Genomic DNA, 21,928 nt, shown 5'->3' with positions numbered 1-21,928 from the left:
AAAATTATGTAATAATTAGTTATAAAAATAATTATATATATAAACTAAAATAATTAAAAAATTATAAAATATAAATAAATAATAAATATAAAAATATATATATATATATATTATATGTTTTTATTTATTTAATAAGACTAAAAATGATAAATATAAAAAATAATAAGTTTATTTAGAACTAAATAATGAAATAAAATATAAACACTAAGATTTACGAAAAAATAAAAATGTAATTTTTTTTATATTATTATTAAATATCTATACTATATAAATAATAGTAAGTATTTTCAATAGTAGGAACTCCAGATTATATAGCCCCTGAAATGTTTTACTAATAAGAATATACTGAAACTGTTGATTGGTGGAGTGTAGGAATTATATTATTTTAAATGTTAATTGGATTTCCCCCGTTTTTTTGTGAAGATACAAAAGAAACTATATTCAATATAATGAATTTTTAAAAAACATTTATAATTCCTGAGTAGGCGAACCTTTCTTTAGAAGCTGCTGATTTAATAAAAAGACTAATTTAAGATTAGAAGCAAAGATTAGGTAAAAATGGGGTTTAGGAAATATAAACTCATCCTTTTTTTAAAGGAATTGATTGGAAAAAAGTTGGGGAATACAAGCCTTTTTATTTTCCGAATATAGACTAGAATAATGAAGTGTTTTTAAATGAAAATAATAGTTTTTTTTTATCGTAAAAATTAGAAGAGAAAATTTAAAATAAAAACGAAAAGTTTTTTTTGGGTTTTTCCTTTATAAAAAACAAAGAGGAAGAAATTTCCCCAATTCAAAAGGCGATTTAAAAACTCGAAAAAAATTAATCTTTTTTACACTAAAAAAATAAAATTTCGGAAACTGTAATTGAAGAAAATGAGAAAATTTAAAAAAATAATATTAAAATTTTATAAATAAACACAAGTTTTATCACTGAAAAAAACAAAGGGAAATAAAGTTCTCCTTTAAGTTAAAAAAACACTTAAAATACTACTTATTTAAAAGAAATAAACGATAATTATACCTAAACATCATTTAATTTAAATGAAAAAACTTAATAAAATATATTAAATTAAGTAAAAATACAATATAATTTTTAATAAATATTCGAAATTTAAAAAAATAACTTCAATAATAATTTATAATTCTATTTATTTTAAAAAGCCTATTATGGGAATAAAAATGATCATTTTATGTAATAACAAGACTTTAGTATAAATTAATAATACTAATTTTTAAATTAATAATAAACTCTTTTAGGATAAACTTATAATTAGTTAAATGAATAAATAGAAGTTGAAAAAAATATAATTTTATAAAATATCAATTATTCCAAAAAAAATATATGAATATATAAAAATCTAAATCTTTTTTTTTTTTTTTCGTTATTATTATTCACCGCTTTTTAAAACCATATTTTTTCCTTTCGTAAAACAAATCCGTTTTAGCTGAACCTAAATTTATAATTTTTGGGCATCCATCCCTATCTTTTTCTAATTATACACATTCTTTACAATAATAAGCATCTGATATTCCTGTACCTCCACAAATTACACATCTTCCTTAAAATGATCCATAATTACATTCATCGCAAACTTTTACTAAACCACATGGGCGTACATATGAATCACAAATAACACATTTTCCGTCACATTTTTCGCATAATCTTCCTATAGATATACCTGGTTATTTTCTACACATTATTAAATCTGGATGATGTTTTGCCATTTAATTTTTTACGATTTTTTTCTTTTTATGAATAAATAATTATTAATAGAAACAAATATTTATTATATTTAATTTTTAGTTTTATATATTGTGATAAATAAATATAAAAAAAATATAAAGGAATATATTTTTTAATATATATATATATATAGGTATATAAATAATAAAAAAATTTAAAATAAATTAAGAATTATTTTTATAGAACTTTTTAAACTTCTTCTTTTTAAAAAAAAAATAAAAAAAAGGTAAATTATCAAGAAGTTTTTATTAGTTTATTTTTTTCATTTCTTATATTTATTTTAAAATTTTATTAAGTCTTATTTCTTCCCTTAATAAATAAATTAAATTTTATAATCTAATAATTATTATTTATTTTATATTCTTCAATTTATTATTGATTTTATTTAAATAATTTATTTTTTTATTCTCTTAGTTTTCTAATTCTAAAACTAGTTCCTATATTATATCATTTTGATTATATATTTATTATTTAAATTTAATTTTTTATTCTTTTAAAAATAGGATTTCGTTTTTTATAATAAATCAAAATTTTTGTTATCATTATTTGATTTTTATATGTTATTTACATTTAATGTATTTAAATTAAATATAGATTTATTAATAATATATTTTTTAATAATTAATTATATTATTTAGATTTTAAAATTTGTTTATTTCTAATTTTTTTGTTAAAGATATAAAGATTTTTTTTTTTAGAAAAAAAATGCCTAAATTGCTTAATTTCTTAATAAATAAGAGAGCTTTTTAGGATATATAAGTTTTTTTTTTTGTTAAAATTTAAAAGAATTGATATAATATAATAATTATATTGATTTTTTAAAATAAAAAAACAAATATACATCAAAATAATTAAGACCTTTTCGTAAAAATCTCATCAGTAATAATATCTTATACATTATTTGATTTAATTTCCTAAACAATCATTTTCATTCCTTAAACATTAACTCCTATAATATCCCTTTCTTTTTATAAATTACATCTGAGTTATTTTCTAATACTAATCAATAATTACACTAATTTTTTCGAATTTAAAATATGCTTTTCATGTGCATTTAATAAATAGAAAAGAATTCTTGATGAAAGTTCCAAATAAATATTATTTTAAATAAAAAAGTTCAAATAATAAATAATCTTCTCTACATAACTTACATGTAAAAAACTCAAAGAATTTTCCAATTCTGTAGTCTTTATTTTACTAATAACCATCCCAACATATTCAGGAATAGAAAGTCCATAAATCTAATCAAAACATGGTCTTTCCGTTACTTATAATTCTTTTAAAATTCCCTTGTTTTTTTCGTAATAAATTTTATCATTTTCAAATTAAATATATTCTTCCCTTAAACTTTCCGCAGTATCAATAGCAGCCATAATATCTTCTCCACACTTAAGATTTTCATATTTTTTTTTAATGGCCTATCCAACTTCTAAATCTTATAATTTGGCATTATTGGCATTTTTTTTTTCTTTTTCTTCTACTTCTCTTTTTAATTGTTCTTTAGTATAATCTTCAATGAGCATTTTTTCCATTCTTTTTTCTTCCTCTTCTTATACGAAAACTTAGTCTTTAGTTTGTTTATATTTTCTTATTAATTTATCCCCACTTCCGCAAATGAAAAAATCACCAATTTTTCCTATTGCAATACTCCATATTTCTCCTAAGGATTCCTCAAAATGCATTATTTATTAAAAACTGTCACCATCCCAATATTTAACAATTCTGTCTTTACTACAAGAAAAAAAGTAATGAGTATCTTTTACAAACTAAACACATGTAATACCATCTGAATGTGCGAAAATAGACTTATGACAATTACCGAAATCCATGCCCCATATCTTCACATTCTTATCTGCACTACCACTGACTAAAAGAGCACCATCAGAAGATATATCGAAAGACATAATAGGTAATTTATGTCCATATAATGATAAAAATAACCTATCGGAATCTGAAAAATGAATCTATATAGTCTAATTTAAAAGAGATACGGCATAATAATAACCACTAGGTGTAAATTTAGCACATAAGACTTCATCTGGCATATCTAAAAATGGAAATTTTTATTATATATATAAAAATAATAATTACGTATAGATTTTATTTCTTATAATTAAATAATTCCTTTTTTTAATTTAATACTAATTACCAAAATTTTATTTTATTATCAGCACCACCTGTAATTATAACTATATTTTCATATCCTTCAGGCTATATATGAAAATTTATAGACCAAATAGCCGCCTAGTGTGCATTTTTTAAGTTCTGTATTATTTCTCCTTTAGGGATGTCTATTAAATATAAATTACCTTCTTTATCACCAGCTAGGAAAAATCGGTCTTTTGGTAAAAATGTTAAACATATAATTTAACTTGATTCAGTTTAGAAAGATTAAATATTCTAAAGATCTTCAGTTGTCCATAGTTTTATGTTTTCTCCTCCTCCAGATATCATATATGCTTCGTTTTCCGATATTGCTAGGGCTCTTATGGCTGATCTATGACCTTTTTTCAAAAAATTGTGAACGGATTAATGGGATAAGTAGGAAGTTTAATCATTTAGAGTAAATGTGAAAATTTCCATGTTGTTATTGTGATAATTTATAATAAAATTGTTCTTAGATTTAGGTTGTTTAGGTAATTAGTAATCACAAAAGTGAAATGAACGGATTTTTTTTAGAAATTAAATGTTGTGTGGTATTAGATTCTATTCAGAAAGTTTTTTTAGTGCAAATAATTTTAATTATTTTCCGTTGGTTCTTCCTCTTATGTTGCTTCGTAATTGTTGACTTGAATTTATATTTTTTTTAATTTTTTTTATCTTTTTTTTTCATTTTTCTCATATTCTTCAAGTGTTAAAATTTTATAAATTTCAATGGGTCTTTTCATTAGCTAATAATAATAAAAAATTATTAATAAAATATATATAGATATAAAAAATTATATGTAAATATATATATAAATAAATATATATAAAATATAAATATATATATATATATATATATATATTTATTTATCATATATATTAATTTATATTTTTTTGTAATACTTAATAAAAATAGGTATTGGTTATTATTAGTAAAGGTCATTTATGTTGGATGAGCGAAAGATTATTTTTTATAAATTCCAATATTTTCTACTATTTTATTTTATTTAGTTTAAGAATTTTATGTTGTTATAAATTTTAATACAATAACTTCATCGTTATTAGTTCCTAATAAAATAATTTTTTCTTCTTTATATAATGCCATATTCCATACTTAATTACTTAAAGAAGAAATAGTTTAAACACTAGATGCGATGGCCATATCCCATATCTTTAAATATATATAAATTCTTTTATTTTAAAAAAATTACTTTAAATAATCCATCTTTTGATGTTGATAATATAAATTCGTTTATTTAATTTGTATTATTATCTCTATATTTATAATATAATAAATCTGTTATTGAATTTTTATGTCCTGTTAATTTATATAATGCTTATTCTCCTAATAAATCCCATACAATTATAGATGTATCATCACTTCCAGATATTAATTAAGAACAATCATCATTAAATTAAATACAAGTAATGTTATTTTTATGTGCATTTAAATTACATTTAATAGAATAATCTTCTAAATTCCAAATTAATATATCACCATCTACATACCTGAATATATAATTTTATTAATTTATTTATTTTATATATAAATTATTTACCCAACTGCTAGTATTTTTTAATAATTTAGACTATTTGATAATGCCAAAAATGTCACTTCGGAATTTTTATCTTTATCGAATAAAATTTTCACGATTTCCTCAGTTTTACTATTAGTTATTGTTACATATTAACTATTACCAGAGAATATATAATTATCTTTATTAATTTTATTTTTATAAAGTAATTAAATAAAAATATTTTACCATTAGTTATTATATTAGATGAATGACCTGAAACGAGACCACATACATTTTCGAAAGTATATCTTAAATATGCTTTAACCATTTTTTTTTAATATTATTGTTTTTTTATTATATTAATATTAGATTTTAATTTTAATCTAAGATAATTTTAATAAATTAAAAAATATATATAAATATATATATATGTATATATATATATAATAAAAAAAAATACAATATATATTTTTTTATTTTAGAAAAATTATATTTTTTTAAATTAATTATTGTTAATAATGATTTTATTATTTTAATTAGTATAAATAGATAAATATGTTAAGTACATTTTAATTTTTACATAATAAACTTATAATTAGAATTAATTATAAAAAAAAAATATAAAAATTTGATTTTATAATAATTATATATATATTATATAAAACTATTTATAATATATATTATTTAATAATAAAAATATAATAAAATAAGATAAATTAACAAAAAAAAGATATATGGATCACGTACATAACGCAAATTGTAGTTGTAAAGAATATGCTGGAGTAGAAAATGCAACTGATTTATACACTTCAATTGATTTATAAGGAGTAAAAAATAGTATAATTATATATTATATATTATATATGTATATATATATTTATATATTTATATAAATTTTTTTTTAATTTATTTTAAGATTATGTGTTTAAATGAAGAATAAGAATCATCTGGTAAAAATGTATTTAGATCAGAAGAAGATAAATTTAATGATAATGACAAATTCGTATCTTCCGATGATCCTGATCCTGAATTAATATTTATAATTCCGTAAAATTAAAAATAATATTAATTATTTTATATAAATATATTAAAATTAAATTAAATTAAATTTAATTAATTAAAAAAATTAGATTTTTAAGTATTGTTAAACTAAAATCTATTAATATAATCGCTAGAAATTCTGATACAGGTCCTACAAATTTAAAAGTTTACATAAATCAAGAAAATGTTGATTTCTCTATTTTAGAAACAAAACCAGAAGAAGAATTTTAAATTGATGAAAATTTAGATGGTAATTCTTATTAATCTGTTAGATAAACTAAATTTTAAAATGTAAGTAAATTAATATTACATATATCAGCAGAAAATAAACAAAAAATTTCAATAAATTATATTGGATTAAAAGGTGAAAATACTAAAGTAGATTTATTAAATAATATATATATTTATATTTTATATATATTTTTTCTTTATATAGATGAAACGATAAATTGTTGAAGCTATTTATGAAGTAAAACCAATGGCGGCTGAAAATGATCCAGAAAAAACTATGTAATCATTAATGAAAGAAAATTTCTGAAAATTTCGATTTTTTAATCATATTATTTATAAATATCTATTTATGCTTTTTTTTAGTTATATATTTAATATTTATATAATTTAAGTATTTTTTTTATATTTTATAATTTAATATTTTTTAATATATTTATAAAATATATTAAATATTATAATTATAGTTGATTTTTTTCTTAGGTTAATCTATTTTTTTTTTATTAAATAAATATTCTTTTTTTTACATATAATTAAAATAAACTAAATAAGACAAAAAGAAATAAAATAAAATACAATAAAGAAAAAAATATATATATATATATTTAATTTATTTTTTATTTAAATAAAGAAAACAAATAAAATAAATAAAAAATTAAAAGAGTACATACAATTCCAAAAAATAAAAAATATTAAAAAATATGACAACCGAACAAAGTTATTTATCTGGAAATTTAAGAAAAGTAATAAGCCTAATAGATAGGCTTAGAGACGTCGGTTTATGCAGATATATAAGTCTTCCCCGTATAGCTGTTTTAGGATCCCAATCATCAGGAAAATCATCTTTATTAGAATAAATAGTAGGTTTAGACTTTTTACCTCGTGGAGAAGTAAAAAAACACTAAAAAAAAATATATATATATTTATATATATATATATAAATAAAGGGAACAGTAACTAGACGTCCATTAGAATTAAGATTAGTATATATTCCTAAGGAACAATTATCATAACCATATGGGGTATTTGAGGAAATTCCTGGTTAAAAATTTTCCAATTTTGAATAAGTTAGAGCCAGCATAGATAAATTAACAGATTAAATAGCCGGTGATAAAAAAGGAATAATTGATAAACCAATAGTTTTAACTATTTATTCTTCAACCTGCCCTGATTTAACTTTAATTGATTTACCCGGAATAACAAAAATACCAATGAAGGGAAGTGATTAGACATAGGACATAGAGAAAATCACCAAAAACATGGCCGCAAGATACTGCAAAGACCCAAAAACTATCATACTAACAGTCCTCCCTGCAAACGCTGATATTACAACATCCGATGGACTTTTAATGGCAAAATAATTAGATCCAGAAGGTACTAGGACTATAGGTGTTATCACTAAAATAGATATCATGGACAAAGGTACTGATGCCCGAAAAATGCTCAAAGGAGAAGACGTTAACCTTAAATTGGGATATGTAGGCGTAAAAAATAGGTCATAGGCGGATATTAATGCTAAAAAGACAGTATAGGAAAGTCTAGAAGATGAAGCTAAATATTTCGCAACTAGTCCTATTTATTCTTCATTACCTTCTCATCTTTTAGGTACTAAAAGTTTAACTAATAAACTGACAGATGTCTTATATTTTCATATTAGATAGAATCTACCGTAGATTATAAGTGAAATTTAAAAATAAGTGAATGAAAAAGAAGATAGATTGAAGGAATTAGGAATACCTATGCCGGATACTGAAAATGAAAAAATGAAATATTTATGGACTATTATGAATGATTTTACAGTCGCATATAGGAATTCGATTACTGGAAGTTATGATAAAAATGCTATTTATGATAAAAATAGGTTACCAGCAGGAACAAGGATAAGAATAATACTAAATGACCTATATAGTGATATTAGAAAATACAAACCAACAGAATGTTATAGAGATGAAGACATTAAAGCTGCGATAGTCAAACATGAAGGTGAAAGTATTCCAGGTTTTCCCTCTATAGATGCTTTTTTGTATTTATTAGTACCACTTTTGGAAAAATTAAGAGAACCAGCTTTTGAGTGTATTTAAGAAGTTTATCATGTTTTGGAAGAAATAGCAATACAGATTATAGATAAAGTAGTAAAGAAAGTACCGGCTTTAAAAGAGGAAGTTAAGGAAAGTATACTATAAGAATTTAAAAAAGTAATATAGCTTATTTTAATTTTTTAATAAATAATTTTATTTTTAATAATTTTTTTTAAAAAAAGGAAAGAGAAGATTGTCATGAAAAAATAGAAAATATCATAAATTCAGAAATAGGATATGTTTTTACTAATGATGTGGATTATTTAACAAAAAGAGTAGCAAGAAGCGATTAGGAGTTTAATAGTGTAAATGATAATTAATAATAATAAAATTAATAATAATAAGGAGGAAATTATAATAGTGTAAATAAAAATATATAAAAATATTTATACATATATATATATATATAAATATATATATATATATATATATATTATAAATACATATAGGTTCCTTTTAGTTAAAATTATAAAAGAACTAGTGGTGATCCTATGGTTTAAGAATTAAGAAGTAGGATAGATGAATATTTTTATTTAGTTATGAGGGGAATTAGAGATGCTATACCTAAAATGATTGGATATTTCCTAGTTAAAGCTTCATAAGTAAATATTTAATTTTTATTAATATTATATATAAATTTATTTTTATTTAGAAATAATTATAATAAACACTTTTTGATATTACTGATAGATGTGAAAGATTATATTCATTAATGGCAGAGGTTAAATTTAAATAAATTTACTAATATAATATATATATATATATATATATATATATATAGCCATAATATATAGTCTAAGAAAGGAAATCATTATCAACAGCTATAGAAACATTAAAATAATCAATGAAGATTATCAGAAAAGATCCTGATTTTTCACCTTTTTTCCATTAAGCTGATTAACTAGCTTTAAAATAAGTATTTATATATAAAAAACTAAAATAATAAAATAAAAACAAAAATAGTAATCAACTTCTTCAAAAAACACATAAGATCGTACATCTACCTCTTAATAACCTAAATAAGAATAATAATAAGCCTAAAAAACCCATAACTTATTCCCTCCTGAATAAAAAACGCACAATAATCGTTCATTAGATACCCATAATTAACCTTTATAATCCCAATAAAACTAATCTTATAACACAAATACCAATACAAATAATACTAGTTTTGGTTAAAATAATCCTTAATAATAGCCTTAATAGTAATAATTTACTAGATAAAACCCTATGTAGCCTCCATAAACAAACTAACCAGCTTAAAATCAAAAAATATTCTAACCTCCAGTCTAATAAACCCAATAATAGCCTTAATAATAACAATAATAGTAAAATTAACCAAAAAAAGATGATTACTTTAATTTATTCGGAAAGCCAAAAACTCAAATTTAACAACCTGCTCCTCCCTAATAACAATAATAATAACAATAACAATAGTAATAATAATAGCAATAGCAATAAAAACCAAACACATTAACTGGAAATGCTGTGGATTATGCACTTGATAATAAAGGAGTTTAAGATGGACTGAAAAAAGGGTCTGCTAAAGCCGCCGGATAAGCCCTAAATAATGTTTTACCTATCAAAAATGCTCAAGGAGTTAACCCTTTGACTGGCTATGCTGAATAAATGGGTGAAAAAATGGCTGATTAAGCCATTTAAAACTAAGCTTTTAGATAAGGAGTTAAAGATGCTGCAGATAAGGCAGTTGATGAAGGAATTGATAAGGCTAAAAATGAATCTAAGGCTGCTTTTAAGTTTTGGTGATTTTATAATGTTTTTTTTTATTTTATAAAAAATAAAAATATTTCTTTTTTATTTTCTTAATTTTTTTTTTTTAAAAAAAAATATTAAATAATATAATTATTGGTTAAACAAAATATAAGTTTATATATACAAAATTCATATACCAAAAAAATTACATAATAAATATCTTATATAAGCCTAACCTCTATCTATAGGTTCATACACATAAGCTTTTTAAACAACCGAAATTTTAAAAAAAGGACAAATTATATGTAAAAGGAACCAACTTCCAATATTAAACATATTTAATATTAAAGCCTAAATATACATTTTCGATTAAACATCATTATCAGTATTATTGAAATCCTAATAGGCCTTTTTACAATCTGAACTAATTCCAATTAAAACAAACTAAGTAATTATTAGTATTAAACAAAATAAATGAAAAAATCTATTTAAACAGTTTAAATTTCGAATTAATATTCCCAATGTTTTCATACAACAACCTAATTCCCCGAATGAATCAGGTCTTAATTTTTCGAAATGTTTTATTAATATAAGTCCAATTAAGGTATATAAAAACATTATAGAGTATATTACGCATAGTATTTTTGGAATTATACCTATGTCAAATTCTTTTAATAAATTCTATTATGTGGTAGATTCATCGGTACTTTTATCATTGGAGACTATATTATCATTTGAGGTTGTATCATTGGTGGTTGTATTAGTCATATTAGTTAAATATTGAGCTTTTTTTTTTTTTTTAGTTTTTTTTATTTTTTTTTACTTTCTACTCCTTTACAAATAGTTTGATTGTTTTAAGCTAAAAAAAAACCATTATATGCGACAATTATAAAAAATATAAATAATATGATGGCATAATATTATACTATTCCAAACATTTTTATTATTTTAATAATTTGTTTTTTTAAAAACTATTTTATAAAATTTATTTACTTTAAAAATATAGATATTAACAAAAAAATATGAAAATTATATATATATTTTTTAAAAGTATTTTTCAAATATTTTCTCATTTTTATAGTTAAATTAATTAAAAAAGATTTAACTATAATATTTTTTTTTTTTTTAAAAATAAATATTTTAAAAAATAATCCTTTTAAAACAAAAAATCAATATAATTATTTATTCTATCTTAATTTCTATTTTTTAATGTATACATATATATATATATATATAAGCATATATTATATATTACTTATTCAAACTATTTTTTAGTTCTCATTCTGTCTAAAAACTCAATTTTTTTCTTTTCTTCGTCTTTTTTCTTTTTAACTTCTGGTAATTATTAATATTTTTTAACAGTTAATTTCTTATATTCTTTACTATCTATCTTTTAAAAGAATAATAAAAAAACTTTATTTATATAAAATAAAAATATATTTATTATACTTAAACTCTAATCCCATTTATTAATCTATTTAATAGTTCTTGAGAAGGTTTATTTTCTTCCTTTTTATTTTCATGTTTTTTATCAATATTTATTTTATTTTATAAATTTTCTAAATTATTCTAATATTTAATAAAATATTAATCTTTAATCTTTTCTAAATTTAACTTTATATCATCTTAGTTTAAAGTGTTTCTTTTACTTTTTATATTAATGAAATATTTATATTTTTAAGAATTTTCTTAAAACGATTTTTATTAATACATATTATTATCTATAGAATAATATTTTTTTTAATCATTATAGAATAATTATTATTATTATATTTAAAAAGAACCATCTTCTAATGATTATTTCCTTGAATTTTAATTTAATTTTTTTTAAATTAATTATTATTCATTTTAATTCTTTTCCAAAGAATTATTTTATGTTAAATAATTTTTGAATTCTTCTTTAAATTTGTCTCTTAATATTTCAAGATCACTTTTTTTATTTTAAATTTAATCTTTTTATTAAATCATTTCATTTTATTTACTTGTTTTATATAATTATATATTATCTTTTATTTTATATTAATTTTCTTCTTTATATTAATTAAATTATTTTATGTTTAATTTATTCTTATTATTATTATTTTATTTAAATAAATTACTATATATATTATATTTTTCATTAGTTTATTTATTTATTGTTAAACTATTTCTTTTTTTAAATTAACTATACATGAATTATTACAATTCTAAATAATAGATAATGTCTTTTAATTATAAATATTGTTTGAAAAACTATTTGCTTTTTAGTGTTTTTTATTTTTATAAATATCATGAAAATTATTATATATAATATCTTCGTAGCATAAATGAGAGCTGCATTTTTTTAAATTAAATTATTTGCTTTTATTTCTAAAACAAATTTATATAGATTTTTTTGTTAATTAAAATAAATATAAGAAGAAAAAAAAATATTATTTTTTGATATATTTACATATCTAAAGATTAATTATTTAGTTAATTTTTTTAAGTTAAAGGTATATTATTTTAATATTATTATATTTTTTAAAATTTCTAATACATTTATTTAAAAAATATATTTGTTTTAAATTGAAAATTTAAAATATTGATTATTATATAAAAAATATATAACACACTTAATAAATATCAAATATAAAAAAATAATAGTAAAAATTATATTTATTATAAATAAAATTTATTAATTAATAATAATTTATAAAATATTATATATTAGATTTTAATATTACAAATATTTTTTATTTAATTAATATAAATTAAAATTTTTAAATAAAACAAAATTAAAATAAAAATCAATAACTAATAATATATAAGAAAATAAAATATATATATATATAAATATATGAATATATAAATACATAAAATTATAAACATATATAATTTTATATATATATATAATATTTAATTTATTATTTTATAATTCTATTTTATTTTTTCATTTCTATTTTTAAAGAATACTTTGTTTTTTAATTTTATTTAAAATTAATTTTTTACTAATTACTTTAATTATTTGTTATATTTTTTCATTAGTTTTTTTTTATATAGAAATATTATTTTTAATTTAAATAACTAATTAAATTTAATCTTCTCAAAAATTTTATAAATAATTTTTCCGATTATATTTGTAATAAATTTATTTATAATTATTTTAATTAATATTAGTATAAATTTTATTTATATTCGATTTTAATAATTAATTTTTTTTATTAATATTTTTATTAGCAAATAATTTATTTATAAAATATCTTTAAAAGATGGAAAATATTTAAATTTTAATATTTTCATCCTTTTTTTAAAAAATTTTATTAATTTTTTGAAGCTAAATCTAATTATATTTATACCATTATTTATTTCCATATATTATATATTTACTAATGTATAATTTTACTAATTTACTTAATTTAATTTTAAATTAATTTACTCGAAATGATTGATAAGAAGATTTATTAAATTAAGACGAAAATAATTTAACTTTGAAATAAAAATTCTAAAATAATTTAATTACACACTACATATGTTTTCTTAGTATCTAAAAAAAGAAAAACTTTATTATTAATATTACATATAGTTTTTTTAATAATATTTAATTATATTCATTTTTTAATTATTTTGTTTTTATATATTTATTAAAAATAAAAATATTATAATATAAAAAATTAATAAATATAATTAATTTAATAAAAAACTATTATTTCAAATTTTATTATTATTTTAATATTAAAAATTATCATAAAATCCGATAATAATATATTTGTTATCTGTATATAATATTAAAAAAATATAAATATGACAATAAATTAAAAAGAAATATAAAATAAAAAAATCTTAAAATTTTATATATATTTTACTTTGAAATAACTTATAAATTACTCACTCATTGTATAATATAATAAAAATTTTAAAATGTTTAAAAAAAATCAAATAAAAGTTTATATTTTTGAATTTATTTTTAATTTTTAACTAAGAATAATAATATATATATAAATATATAACAAAAAAATAAATAAATATTTTATATTTCATTTCTTTTTATTATTGAAATTATCAAGATGTACCATTTAATAAACTTGATAATTATCCTATAATTTTTCAACTAATTATAAAATTCCATTAACAATAAATGTTGTATATCCAAATTTAAATCTTATAAAAAAAAGAAACACTAAAATAGATAAAAAAAAAATATATTATACTATAATTTTTAGGCTTCTGCTTATATTCTTTTTTTTCTCATATTAGCTAATTATTATTTATTAATTTAAAATTTTTCAATTCTATAATCTTTTACAAATTTTCCACCAAAAATATAATTATAAATATTCTTTTAAGTTCCTTTATAAATTAATTCTACATTAATACTATGTTCATTACCTTAATTAAAAATATAATAAAGGCAATTTTCTATACTTAATTTATCTCCTAATCTTTTATTTATTTTTTTAAACAAAATTATATACTAATTCTATTATTTATATATATATATAATTAAACTATTCTTTAGGTATGTATTTCAATAAATCTATTATTATTTATTCATCTATATCTTTTATTACACTTTTATTTTTTAAAAAGCTTAAAGAAAATTCACCGAACATATTAAGATCTAAATAAGAATTTCCATCAAATTTGTTTTATTAATCTTTTTTATGTATATAATCAAATTTATATATATATATTTTTTTTTAAACATATTTTTGTTTTATACTTAAAATAAAATTAATTACAATCATTAATAATTTATTCTAAAGGTTTTTTAGAAAACTAATCAAGACTCTAAAATATAATTTTGCTTATAGCTTTCCATGTATAGTAGCCTATATTTTATCAATTAAAGACATTGGATTACTTGATAAAAATTAAACATTTCCTTTATATATTTTTTTTAAAAAAATATATATATATATGTACTTTATTAGCTAAACCATAAAAACAATTATTAATAATAATAAATTATTCATGTTTTATTTAATTATAATTTTAAATTTTCTATTTAAAGAGTTAGATTAATTCAAAAAATATTTTGTATAAATTTTCCATTTTAATAAAATATTAAAATAAATACATTTATCGTTATTCTAAACTAAAAATTATTTATTTAAAAATTTATTTTCGAATTTCGTTTGGTATAGCAACTTATAATTTCTATTATATTTATTTTTATTTAAAATAAATAATAATAATATTATTAAATACACATTATTCCATATATAAATAATCAAAGCATTAATTAAAAGATTTATAGAAATTATTTAATGATTCTAATTCTTTTTGTTATTATTTAGAAATATATCTTTATTATAATTTCTTATAAAAGTCTTGAAAATGAATAACTCCATTAAACAATGAATTATATTATTCTTTAGTATTTATTTATTTTATTAATTGAATAGCTTAATATTCTATGTTTTCACGGTTTAAAATGTAGCATTTTTCTATCATTTCTTAATCAGTAGAATGCAATAACTAACCTAAAGTATATATACCACAAGTACTACATTTTTTAAACGTTTAACTATTATTATGGTAAATAATCCTTGTATATAACTTGACTGTAATTTTTATGTTTTAATCACAATTTTAATATATAAAACTGTTTAAATCTTAACTTAATTATTAAATAATCTAATATATAAAAAGGATATTTTTTTTAGATAATAAAAATAAAAAGCTTTTTTTTTTTTACTTTATTACTTAATATATTAAATCATCTTCTTTACTTAATTTTACATATATATTATGTTTGCTTATAATTTTTATTAGCTTCTCTATGACTTTAATTTAAATAATTATTTCATCATCTTAATACTTTTAAATGATTATAATATAAATATAATAATTAATTATAATATACATTTAAGCAATGTTTATACATATCAGTTATTGTTTCATTTTATTTGTAGTCTTTTTTTAACTTTTTTATCCAAAAAATATATTTGCCAACTAAATTCTAAAAGAGTCTTCACTTTTTACAAATTCTTCGAATTTCAATTTTTATTATTCACTTTAATTGACTATATATATATATATAAGATTAAATTATTATACAAAAAAATAAATTATATATATATATATATATATATATATATATATATATATATATATATATATATATATATATATATATATATATATATATTACTATTGTAATTTCCTGTTATATATTTTTCAATAGCATCTATTGCGCATTAATAATTTTTAGAACTACTAGTATTTTATCTACAATTATTAATAATACTAATGAAATTCATATCTTTATATTTTATTTAATATATATACTTTTTTTTTTTTTATTTTAACATAAAACACAGTTCTAGATTTTTTCATTAAATTATTCGTCATTAGCTATATTATTTAATTTATCTATAACATTAAAAACCAAACTCTTAAGTTAATCATTTAATACATTAATTAACTTATTATTGCTTAACATTTTTTCTATAGTTTAAATCCATTCAGTTAAAAAATTCTAAACAAACTAAATTAAAGAATCACAGTTTTAAATTAATCTTTTTCTTATTTAATCTTCGCTCTAATAATAACTTTCCAAGTCCGTTTTATTAGTTTAAAAGCTTATATTTTATGGACTTTCATCTATAATCTTTATTTTTTATTAAAAAAGCTTTCTAAATATACGAGATATATATATATTAAAGGTAATTGATTCATAAAAATGTATAAATAGCCTTACAAAACCATACGAAAATGACTATTTAGCATCTAAATTTAATAAGAAAATAGTTTCTTAGTTTATTTTGATATTTTCTAAATCCGTATTTAATACGTTTTGAGAAATTTAAATGAATAAAGTTTATTGTCGAGTATCAAATTCTAAATTTCCATATAATTATTAGACTAAATCACAAAAAAATTCGGTATCAATTTTTTTATTTTCATAAATCATATTTAAATAACAAGGATGAATTTATATTTATGTTAATAAATTTTAATATCTATGAATATATATATATATATATATTAATTATATATCTATATTTAATTTTGTTTACAAATGCTTATTTTCATAATATGTTTAATAATTATTTTTTTAAAATTTTAAATTCTTTTTTTTAGAATCAAATCGTACAAAAAATGGTTCTGAAGGTATTCTCCTTAATATTTCTGACTCACAGTCTTTTTTAAAGTCTTTTTATTTATTTAATATAACCTAGAATTTCATATATAAGTCCTCAACTTATTTACTTAATTATTAAACTTTATCATATAAAAGAAATTAATGATTTTATACAAATAATTTTATATAATTCTCATCTTTAATTGAACTATATAAATCAGGTTTTCCATGAATCATAATTTTATCATAAGTAGACTTTATATTTATTGGATCATCAAAGTAATTTTATTAAGAATCTTTTATAATATTTTAATTAGCATTATTTAATAATTAATTTTTTTTCTTTCCTACATCTTTTAAAAATATATTTGTATATATAGAACTAAATATATAGATATGATACCCTATTAAGATGTTTGTTTTTATAATCTATTTACTGTTATAATCTTTTGAGCTGCATTTATTATTGAAGAAGTTCTTTATCTATTTTCATGTCCTAATTATATTTTAGTTTATGCCTTTTATCTGATATTTTGAAATGATTAAGGATTAAATAAACTATTGTTTTTTAATCTTATATCCCAATTATCATTTATTTATGTGGCTTAATTTGATTCTTAAAATACTTTTTAATTATTTTAATTTTCTGAATTTTTTTATTCATAATCTTAATAAAATTATTCATTATTTTATTATCCTTAACTAATTTGTTACTAAAATATATAATTTTCATAAATACTTTATAAAAGCTAGTTTAAATATTAACAATATTAAGGTTTTGAAATAAAATCATTTAACTAATATTAATATTTTTAATTAAAAACATTTATTTTATCATTTTTCTATTAAGATATTTATATATTATTTAATTAATTTTTATCTTCTTTATCTCTAATATAAATAAAAAAATATATATAAATAAATATATATATATATTTATATATTTATATATATATATATATATATATTAATAGTTATATTTTAATACCTATCAAAATATTCATAACCTTAGCACAATCTTCCTGTAAAAGCATCAAATCCCCATGTATATAATTGAAAATTCGTTTAATTTTTAGCCAGTATTGCTGCGTGATTTTTCGAAACTACAATCTTTTTAATATGTAATATATTACAATCTATTTTTTTTAAATTAGTCATTAACTTACTATAAACCTATTTTTTCGACATTTCCTAATTGTTTTTCATAAATTAAACACATTCAATATCAAAAACTCCCCATTAATACAAAATATTTTATTTACTCAAGGCTATATTATATTTATCCCCTAAAAAGACTTAAACAATTTAAATATTTTTAAACTTTGGATGTAGAGTAGGTTTAATAAATTCGTCTTTCCTTTCATCTACCCCATCTTTCGAGAGTTTATCTTCTTACAGGAATTACAACCCGAAATATTTATGTGGTCCCCAAACTATTAAATTATAATCATCATCTATTCCCGCACTATGACTAGATCCTGCCGAAATATCAATAAAATTATAATTACTCTCTATTTAAAACGGTTCATAAACATCATCTTAATCCCCATGTCCTAATTTACTCTAAAAACCACTACCCCAAGTATATAAAATCATAACTTTATTAATATAATTATTATGATTATTATTTTCATTTCCCCCATTTTCCTATAATCTTACTAAAGCCATAGAATGATTACTTCCACAGGCTATTTTTTCTACATTTTCAATTCCTTTTATTAACTATGGAATTATCTAATTATTACTAATTTAACCTAAACCTAGTTTCCCGTATAAATATGAACCACAAGTGTATATTTTTCCACTATCAGTTAAAAAAAGACTATGATTTTCCCCACATTCTACTTGTTTCATTAATAAACCTTCAAAAGTGGACAATTTACTAGGTTATTCTACAAAAGAAGTCACAAAGCCTAATCCTAATTACCCTTCAGTGTTTTTTCCCCAAGCATAAACTGTCCTTTTATTCTCTATAGCCATACAATATTCAGCTCCACAGGCTATTTAAGTTACTATTCTTTACTCTTTGATATCAAAAAAGCTTACTAAGGTAGGAAACGATTCAGTTGTCAACTCTTTCGAGCTAATATGTCTTATAAACCTACTATTTTCCTTATATTAGGCCAATATCTACTAGCTAGAAATACCATGTTACCCATATTAATTGCTTCCCCAAACATATATTTCTCCAGCATTTGTTAGACCTATACAATGATAAAAGCCAAGCTTTATATCCACCAATTCTTAAGAAAGGAAATTTTATTTTATTAAATTTTCATCATGAATAGGGTAAAAACATCTAATTTCCTAATTCTTTATCTAATTATATACTTTAACTATGTTAGGTATATACATATTACCCTCATTTTATTCTTAATAGAGTATCTATAATTTATATTTTATATAAATATCTACTTATCTTCCTAAACAGCCATTTATTTGTAACCCAAAAGTAGTCAAAATACCCTAAGTACTCAAAAACATTGTAAAGTGTCTTTAAGCCACAATTTAATAAGTAGATTGATCTAATCGACTATTGATAGAAGAAGAAGATTTTCCTTAAATAAACTATTAATTTAATTTCAGTGGACAGGAAATATTCTTAAAGGAAAAACTAGCAAATTAATCATAGTCTAAACCTAGTTTATTATTAGAGTTATTTCCACAAGCAAATGTTTATCCGTTTTCTGATACGAAAAAAGTATTATTTATACCACATTTTATATATACTATAAAATAATGAGATAGACTTTATACCTTTTTAGGCTATAGAATAGTCAGGAAAGTTTCTTGACCAAGTTAGCCGGAAGAGTTTTTGCCCCAAGAATAAACATAGCCTTCGATAGTTATACATACAGTATGATAACCACCACATGATACTTATTTTATATTTAAATTTTCTAATTCCTATTTTATTTCTTCAGGATAGAGCATGTTTGTTTTAGTGCCATGTCCTAATTAACCATCAGATCCTTTTATATTATATATATTTTTGCAGATATATAATTTATTAATATATATAAATTAAATATTTGTAAATATATATATATATTATAATAATTATAATTAAACCTTCTCCCCACATATATAATTTTCCTTAAAAAGAAATCGCTGAAGAACAATTTTTCGCGCAATTAATATATTTAATTTTAATATTATTTTTATTCCCAAAAGTTATTAATTATGGATTTACTGAGTTTAATAAATTTCCTGTACCGAGATTTCCACAAGAATTATCCCCCCAAGAAAAAACTTATTAATTATAACTTAAAGCTAAACAATAATTATCCCCGCAACAAATCTAAATAATATTTTCATCGAAAAATATTTATTAATCTATTTCTAATTAATAGTTTTTTTATAACTAAAAATATAATTATAAAAACCATATTTATAGTTATATATATTATACTCTTTGTATTTTTCTGTTTTAAAATTCCTTTTTTTGAAGTTATTCATTTCCATTAAATAATTCATCATTATTATTTTCTTCACTAATATTTTCCTATTCTATGTTTTTATTTTCATCTTCTAATAGATTATCATCTATTTCATCTTCTTTTTCTCCTTAATTTTTTTTATTTTTTCTAAATTTCGGACTTTAAACTTATTTTATATAATCATTTTAAACATCATTTAAAAAAAACATATTTTCAGAAACATTTGGTGATTATTATATTTTTAATGCACTATATATTTTCGAATCAAATTTTTCTTAAAAAGAATTATCTTTAGTATTTTCTCCTGTTTCTACCGAAGCATTTATATAATTTATAATTCCAGAAAAAAAGACCTTTATCTATCTTTTAAATGATAATTAAGCATTTTCTAGTGTTTTTGCGGCCTCCTTGTAATTTTTGGACATTATATGACTTTAAATTACATTAAATGTTTCTAAATATTCCTTTAAATTCTACCTTGCTATAGCTAATATAACTGAAAATTAATTCCCACAACTTACTTATAGAGGAATATATTATACTTTTTTTTCATAATTTAAAAGAATTAATGTTGGTTTATTCTTTTTTTATATAATAACTTAATTATTTATTATGTATTTTGTTTTTATTTACTATTATAAGATCTTTGCTTTGTTTTTTTGATTAACCTAATTATTAATTAAAATTATTTCCCCAACCAACTAATATTGGAAATAAATCTTTTTCATCATCTTCGTCATCATCTGTTTTAATTTATAACCAATAATAATATATATATATATATATAATACCTTATCCAAACATTATTGATAATGAATGTGAACTTCCTGATGATATTCTTTAATGTGTAAAATCAGTTTATTTACAATATTTATTTTCAAATAATCTTTGTATTAATTAAAAAAAGATTGATTGTCTTATTTATTTTTCATTAAAAGTACTCATTTGTATATTTTTTTAAAATTTAAAAA

The 21,928-nt window shown here is 18.6% G+C and overlaps 6 protein-coding genes across 6 annotated transcripts, besides 28 other annotated features; 2 read left to right on the top strand and 4 right to left on the bottom strand. All coding sequences in view use genetic code 6, as the record gives it.

Moving 5' to 3' along the window:
- Window positions 1-25: 25 nt before the first annotated feature.
- Window positions 26-92: a microsatellite.
- Window positions 55-108: a microsatellite.
- A 1,275-nt stretch (window positions 109-1,383) lies between these two features.
- Window positions 1,384-1,776, bottom strand: IMG5_001850 (hypothetical protein). Its single transcript, XM_004040064.1, has one exon. It carries the CDS (start codon window positions 1,726-1,728, stop codon window positions 1,396-1,398), a length of 333 nt encoding a protein of 110 aa, XP_004040112.1. The 5' UTR covers window positions 1,729-1,776; the 3' UTR covers window positions 1,384-1,395.
- Window positions 1,777-2,750: 974 nt separating this feature from the next.
- On the bottom strand, window positions 2,751-4,330 carry IMG5_001840 (WD40 repeat protein; the record flags this gene model as incomplete). The annotated part of the gene is made up of 3 exons (XM_004040063.1): window positions 2,751-2,762; window positions 2,899-3,794; window positions 4,057-4,330. 3 exons carry the CDS (start codon window positions 4,328-4,330, stop codon window positions 2,751-2,753), a joined length of 1,182 nt encoding a protein of 393 aa, XP_004040111.1.
- Window positions 4,331-4,618: 288 nt separating this feature from the next.
- Window positions 4,619-5,737, bottom strand: IMG5_001830 (hypothetical protein; the record flags this gene model as incomplete). Its single annotated transcript, XM_004040062.1, has 5 exons — window positions 4,619-4,638; window positions 4,796-5,063; window positions 5,104-5,401; window positions 5,452-5,608; window positions 5,656-5,737. The coding sequence occupies 5 exons, from the start codon at window positions 5,735-5,737 to the stop codon at window positions 4,619-4,621; spliced, it is 825 nt and encodes a 274-aa protein (XP_004040110.1).
- Window positions 4,648-4,707: a microsatellite.
- Window positions 4,667-4,772: a microsatellite.
- A 79-nt stretch (window positions 5,738-5,816) lies between the features above and the next one.
- Window positions 5,817-5,860: a microsatellite.
- Window positions 5,819-5,855: a microsatellite.
- Window positions 5,861-6,143: 283 nt separating the features above from the next.
- Window positions 6,144-7,149, top strand: IMG5_001820 (trp26 thioredoxin family protein, putative; the record flags this gene model as incomplete). The annotated part of the gene is made up of 5 exons (XM_004040061.1): window positions 6,144-6,236; window positions 6,326-6,456; window positions 6,540-6,828; window positions 6,887-6,960; window positions 7,146-7,149. The coding sequence occupies 5 exons, from the start codon at window positions 6,144-6,146 to the stop codon at window positions 7,147-7,149; spliced, it is 591 nt and encodes a 196-aa protein (XP_004040109.1).
- Window positions 6,248-6,301: a microsatellite.
- Window positions 6,254-6,301: a microsatellite.
- Window positions 6,846-6,885: a microsatellite.
- Window positions 7,045-7,078: a microsatellite.
- Window positions 7,052-7,120: a microsatellite.
- Window positions 7,056-7,120: a microsatellite.
- Window positions 7,150-7,379: 230 nt separating the features above from the next.
- Window positions 7,380-10,523, top strand: IMG5_001810 (hypothetical protein; the record flags this gene model as incomplete). Its single annotated transcript, XM_004040060.1, has 6 exons — window positions 7,380-7,568; window positions 7,626-8,873; window positions 8,939-9,118; window positions 9,206-9,358; window positions 9,409-9,672; window positions 9,720-10,523. 6 exons carry the CDS (start codon window positions 7,380-7,382, stop codon window positions 10,521-10,523), a joined length of 2,838 nt encoding a protein of 945 aa, XP_004040108.1.
- Window positions 9,071-9,100: a microsatellite.
- Window positions 9,129-9,204: a microsatellite.
- Window positions 9,501-9,536: a microsatellite.
- Window positions 10,164-10,210: a microsatellite.
- Window positions 10,164-10,217: a microsatellite.
- Window positions 10,524-11,255: 732 nt separating the features above from the next.
- Window positions 11,256-11,291: a microsatellite.
- Window positions 11,292-13,262: 1,971 nt separating this feature from the next.
- Window positions 13,263-13,346: a microsatellite.
- Window positions 13,269-13,349: a microsatellite.
- Window positions 13,350-14,069: 720 nt separating this feature from the next.
- Window positions 14,070-14,111: a microsatellite.
- Window positions 14,070-14,114: a microsatellite.
- A 2,388-nt stretch (window positions 14,115-16,502) lies between these two features.
- Window positions 16,503-16,581: a microsatellite.
- Window positions 16,582-17,406: 825 nt separating this feature from the next.
- Window positions 17,407-17,444: a microsatellite.
- Window positions 17,445-18,278: 834 nt separating this feature from the next.
- Window positions 18,279-18,346: a microsatellite.
- Window positions 18,347-18,410: 64 nt separating this feature from the next.
- Window positions 18,411-18,476: a microsatellite.
- Window positions 18,412-18,485: a microsatellite.
- Window positions 18,426-18,485: a microsatellite.
- Window positions 18,486-18,550: 65 nt separating this feature from the next.
- Window positions 18,551-20,602, bottom strand: IMG5_001800 (nd6 protein, putative; the record flags this gene model as incomplete). The annotated part of the gene is made up of 4 exons (XM_004040059.1): window positions 18,551-18,627; window positions 19,026-19,902; window positions 20,275-20,489; window positions 20,590-20,602. 4 exons carry the CDS (start codon window positions 20,600-20,602, stop codon window positions 18,551-18,553), a joined length of 1,182 nt encoding a protein of 393 aa, XP_004040107.1.
- Between the last annotated feature and the right edge of the window lie 1,326 nt (window positions 20,603-21,928).

The sequence above is a fragment of the Ichthyophthirius multifiliis genome (assembly GCF_000220395.1).
Source record: "Ichthyophthirius multifiliis unplaced genomic scaffold scaff_1120509249407, whole genome shotgun sequence".
Classification (NCBI taxonomy): Eukaryota; Ciliophora; class Oligohymenophorea; order Hymenostomatida; genus Ichthyophthirius; species Ichthyophthirius multifiliis.
This window is presented reverse-complemented; position numbering and strand designations above follow the sequence as displayed.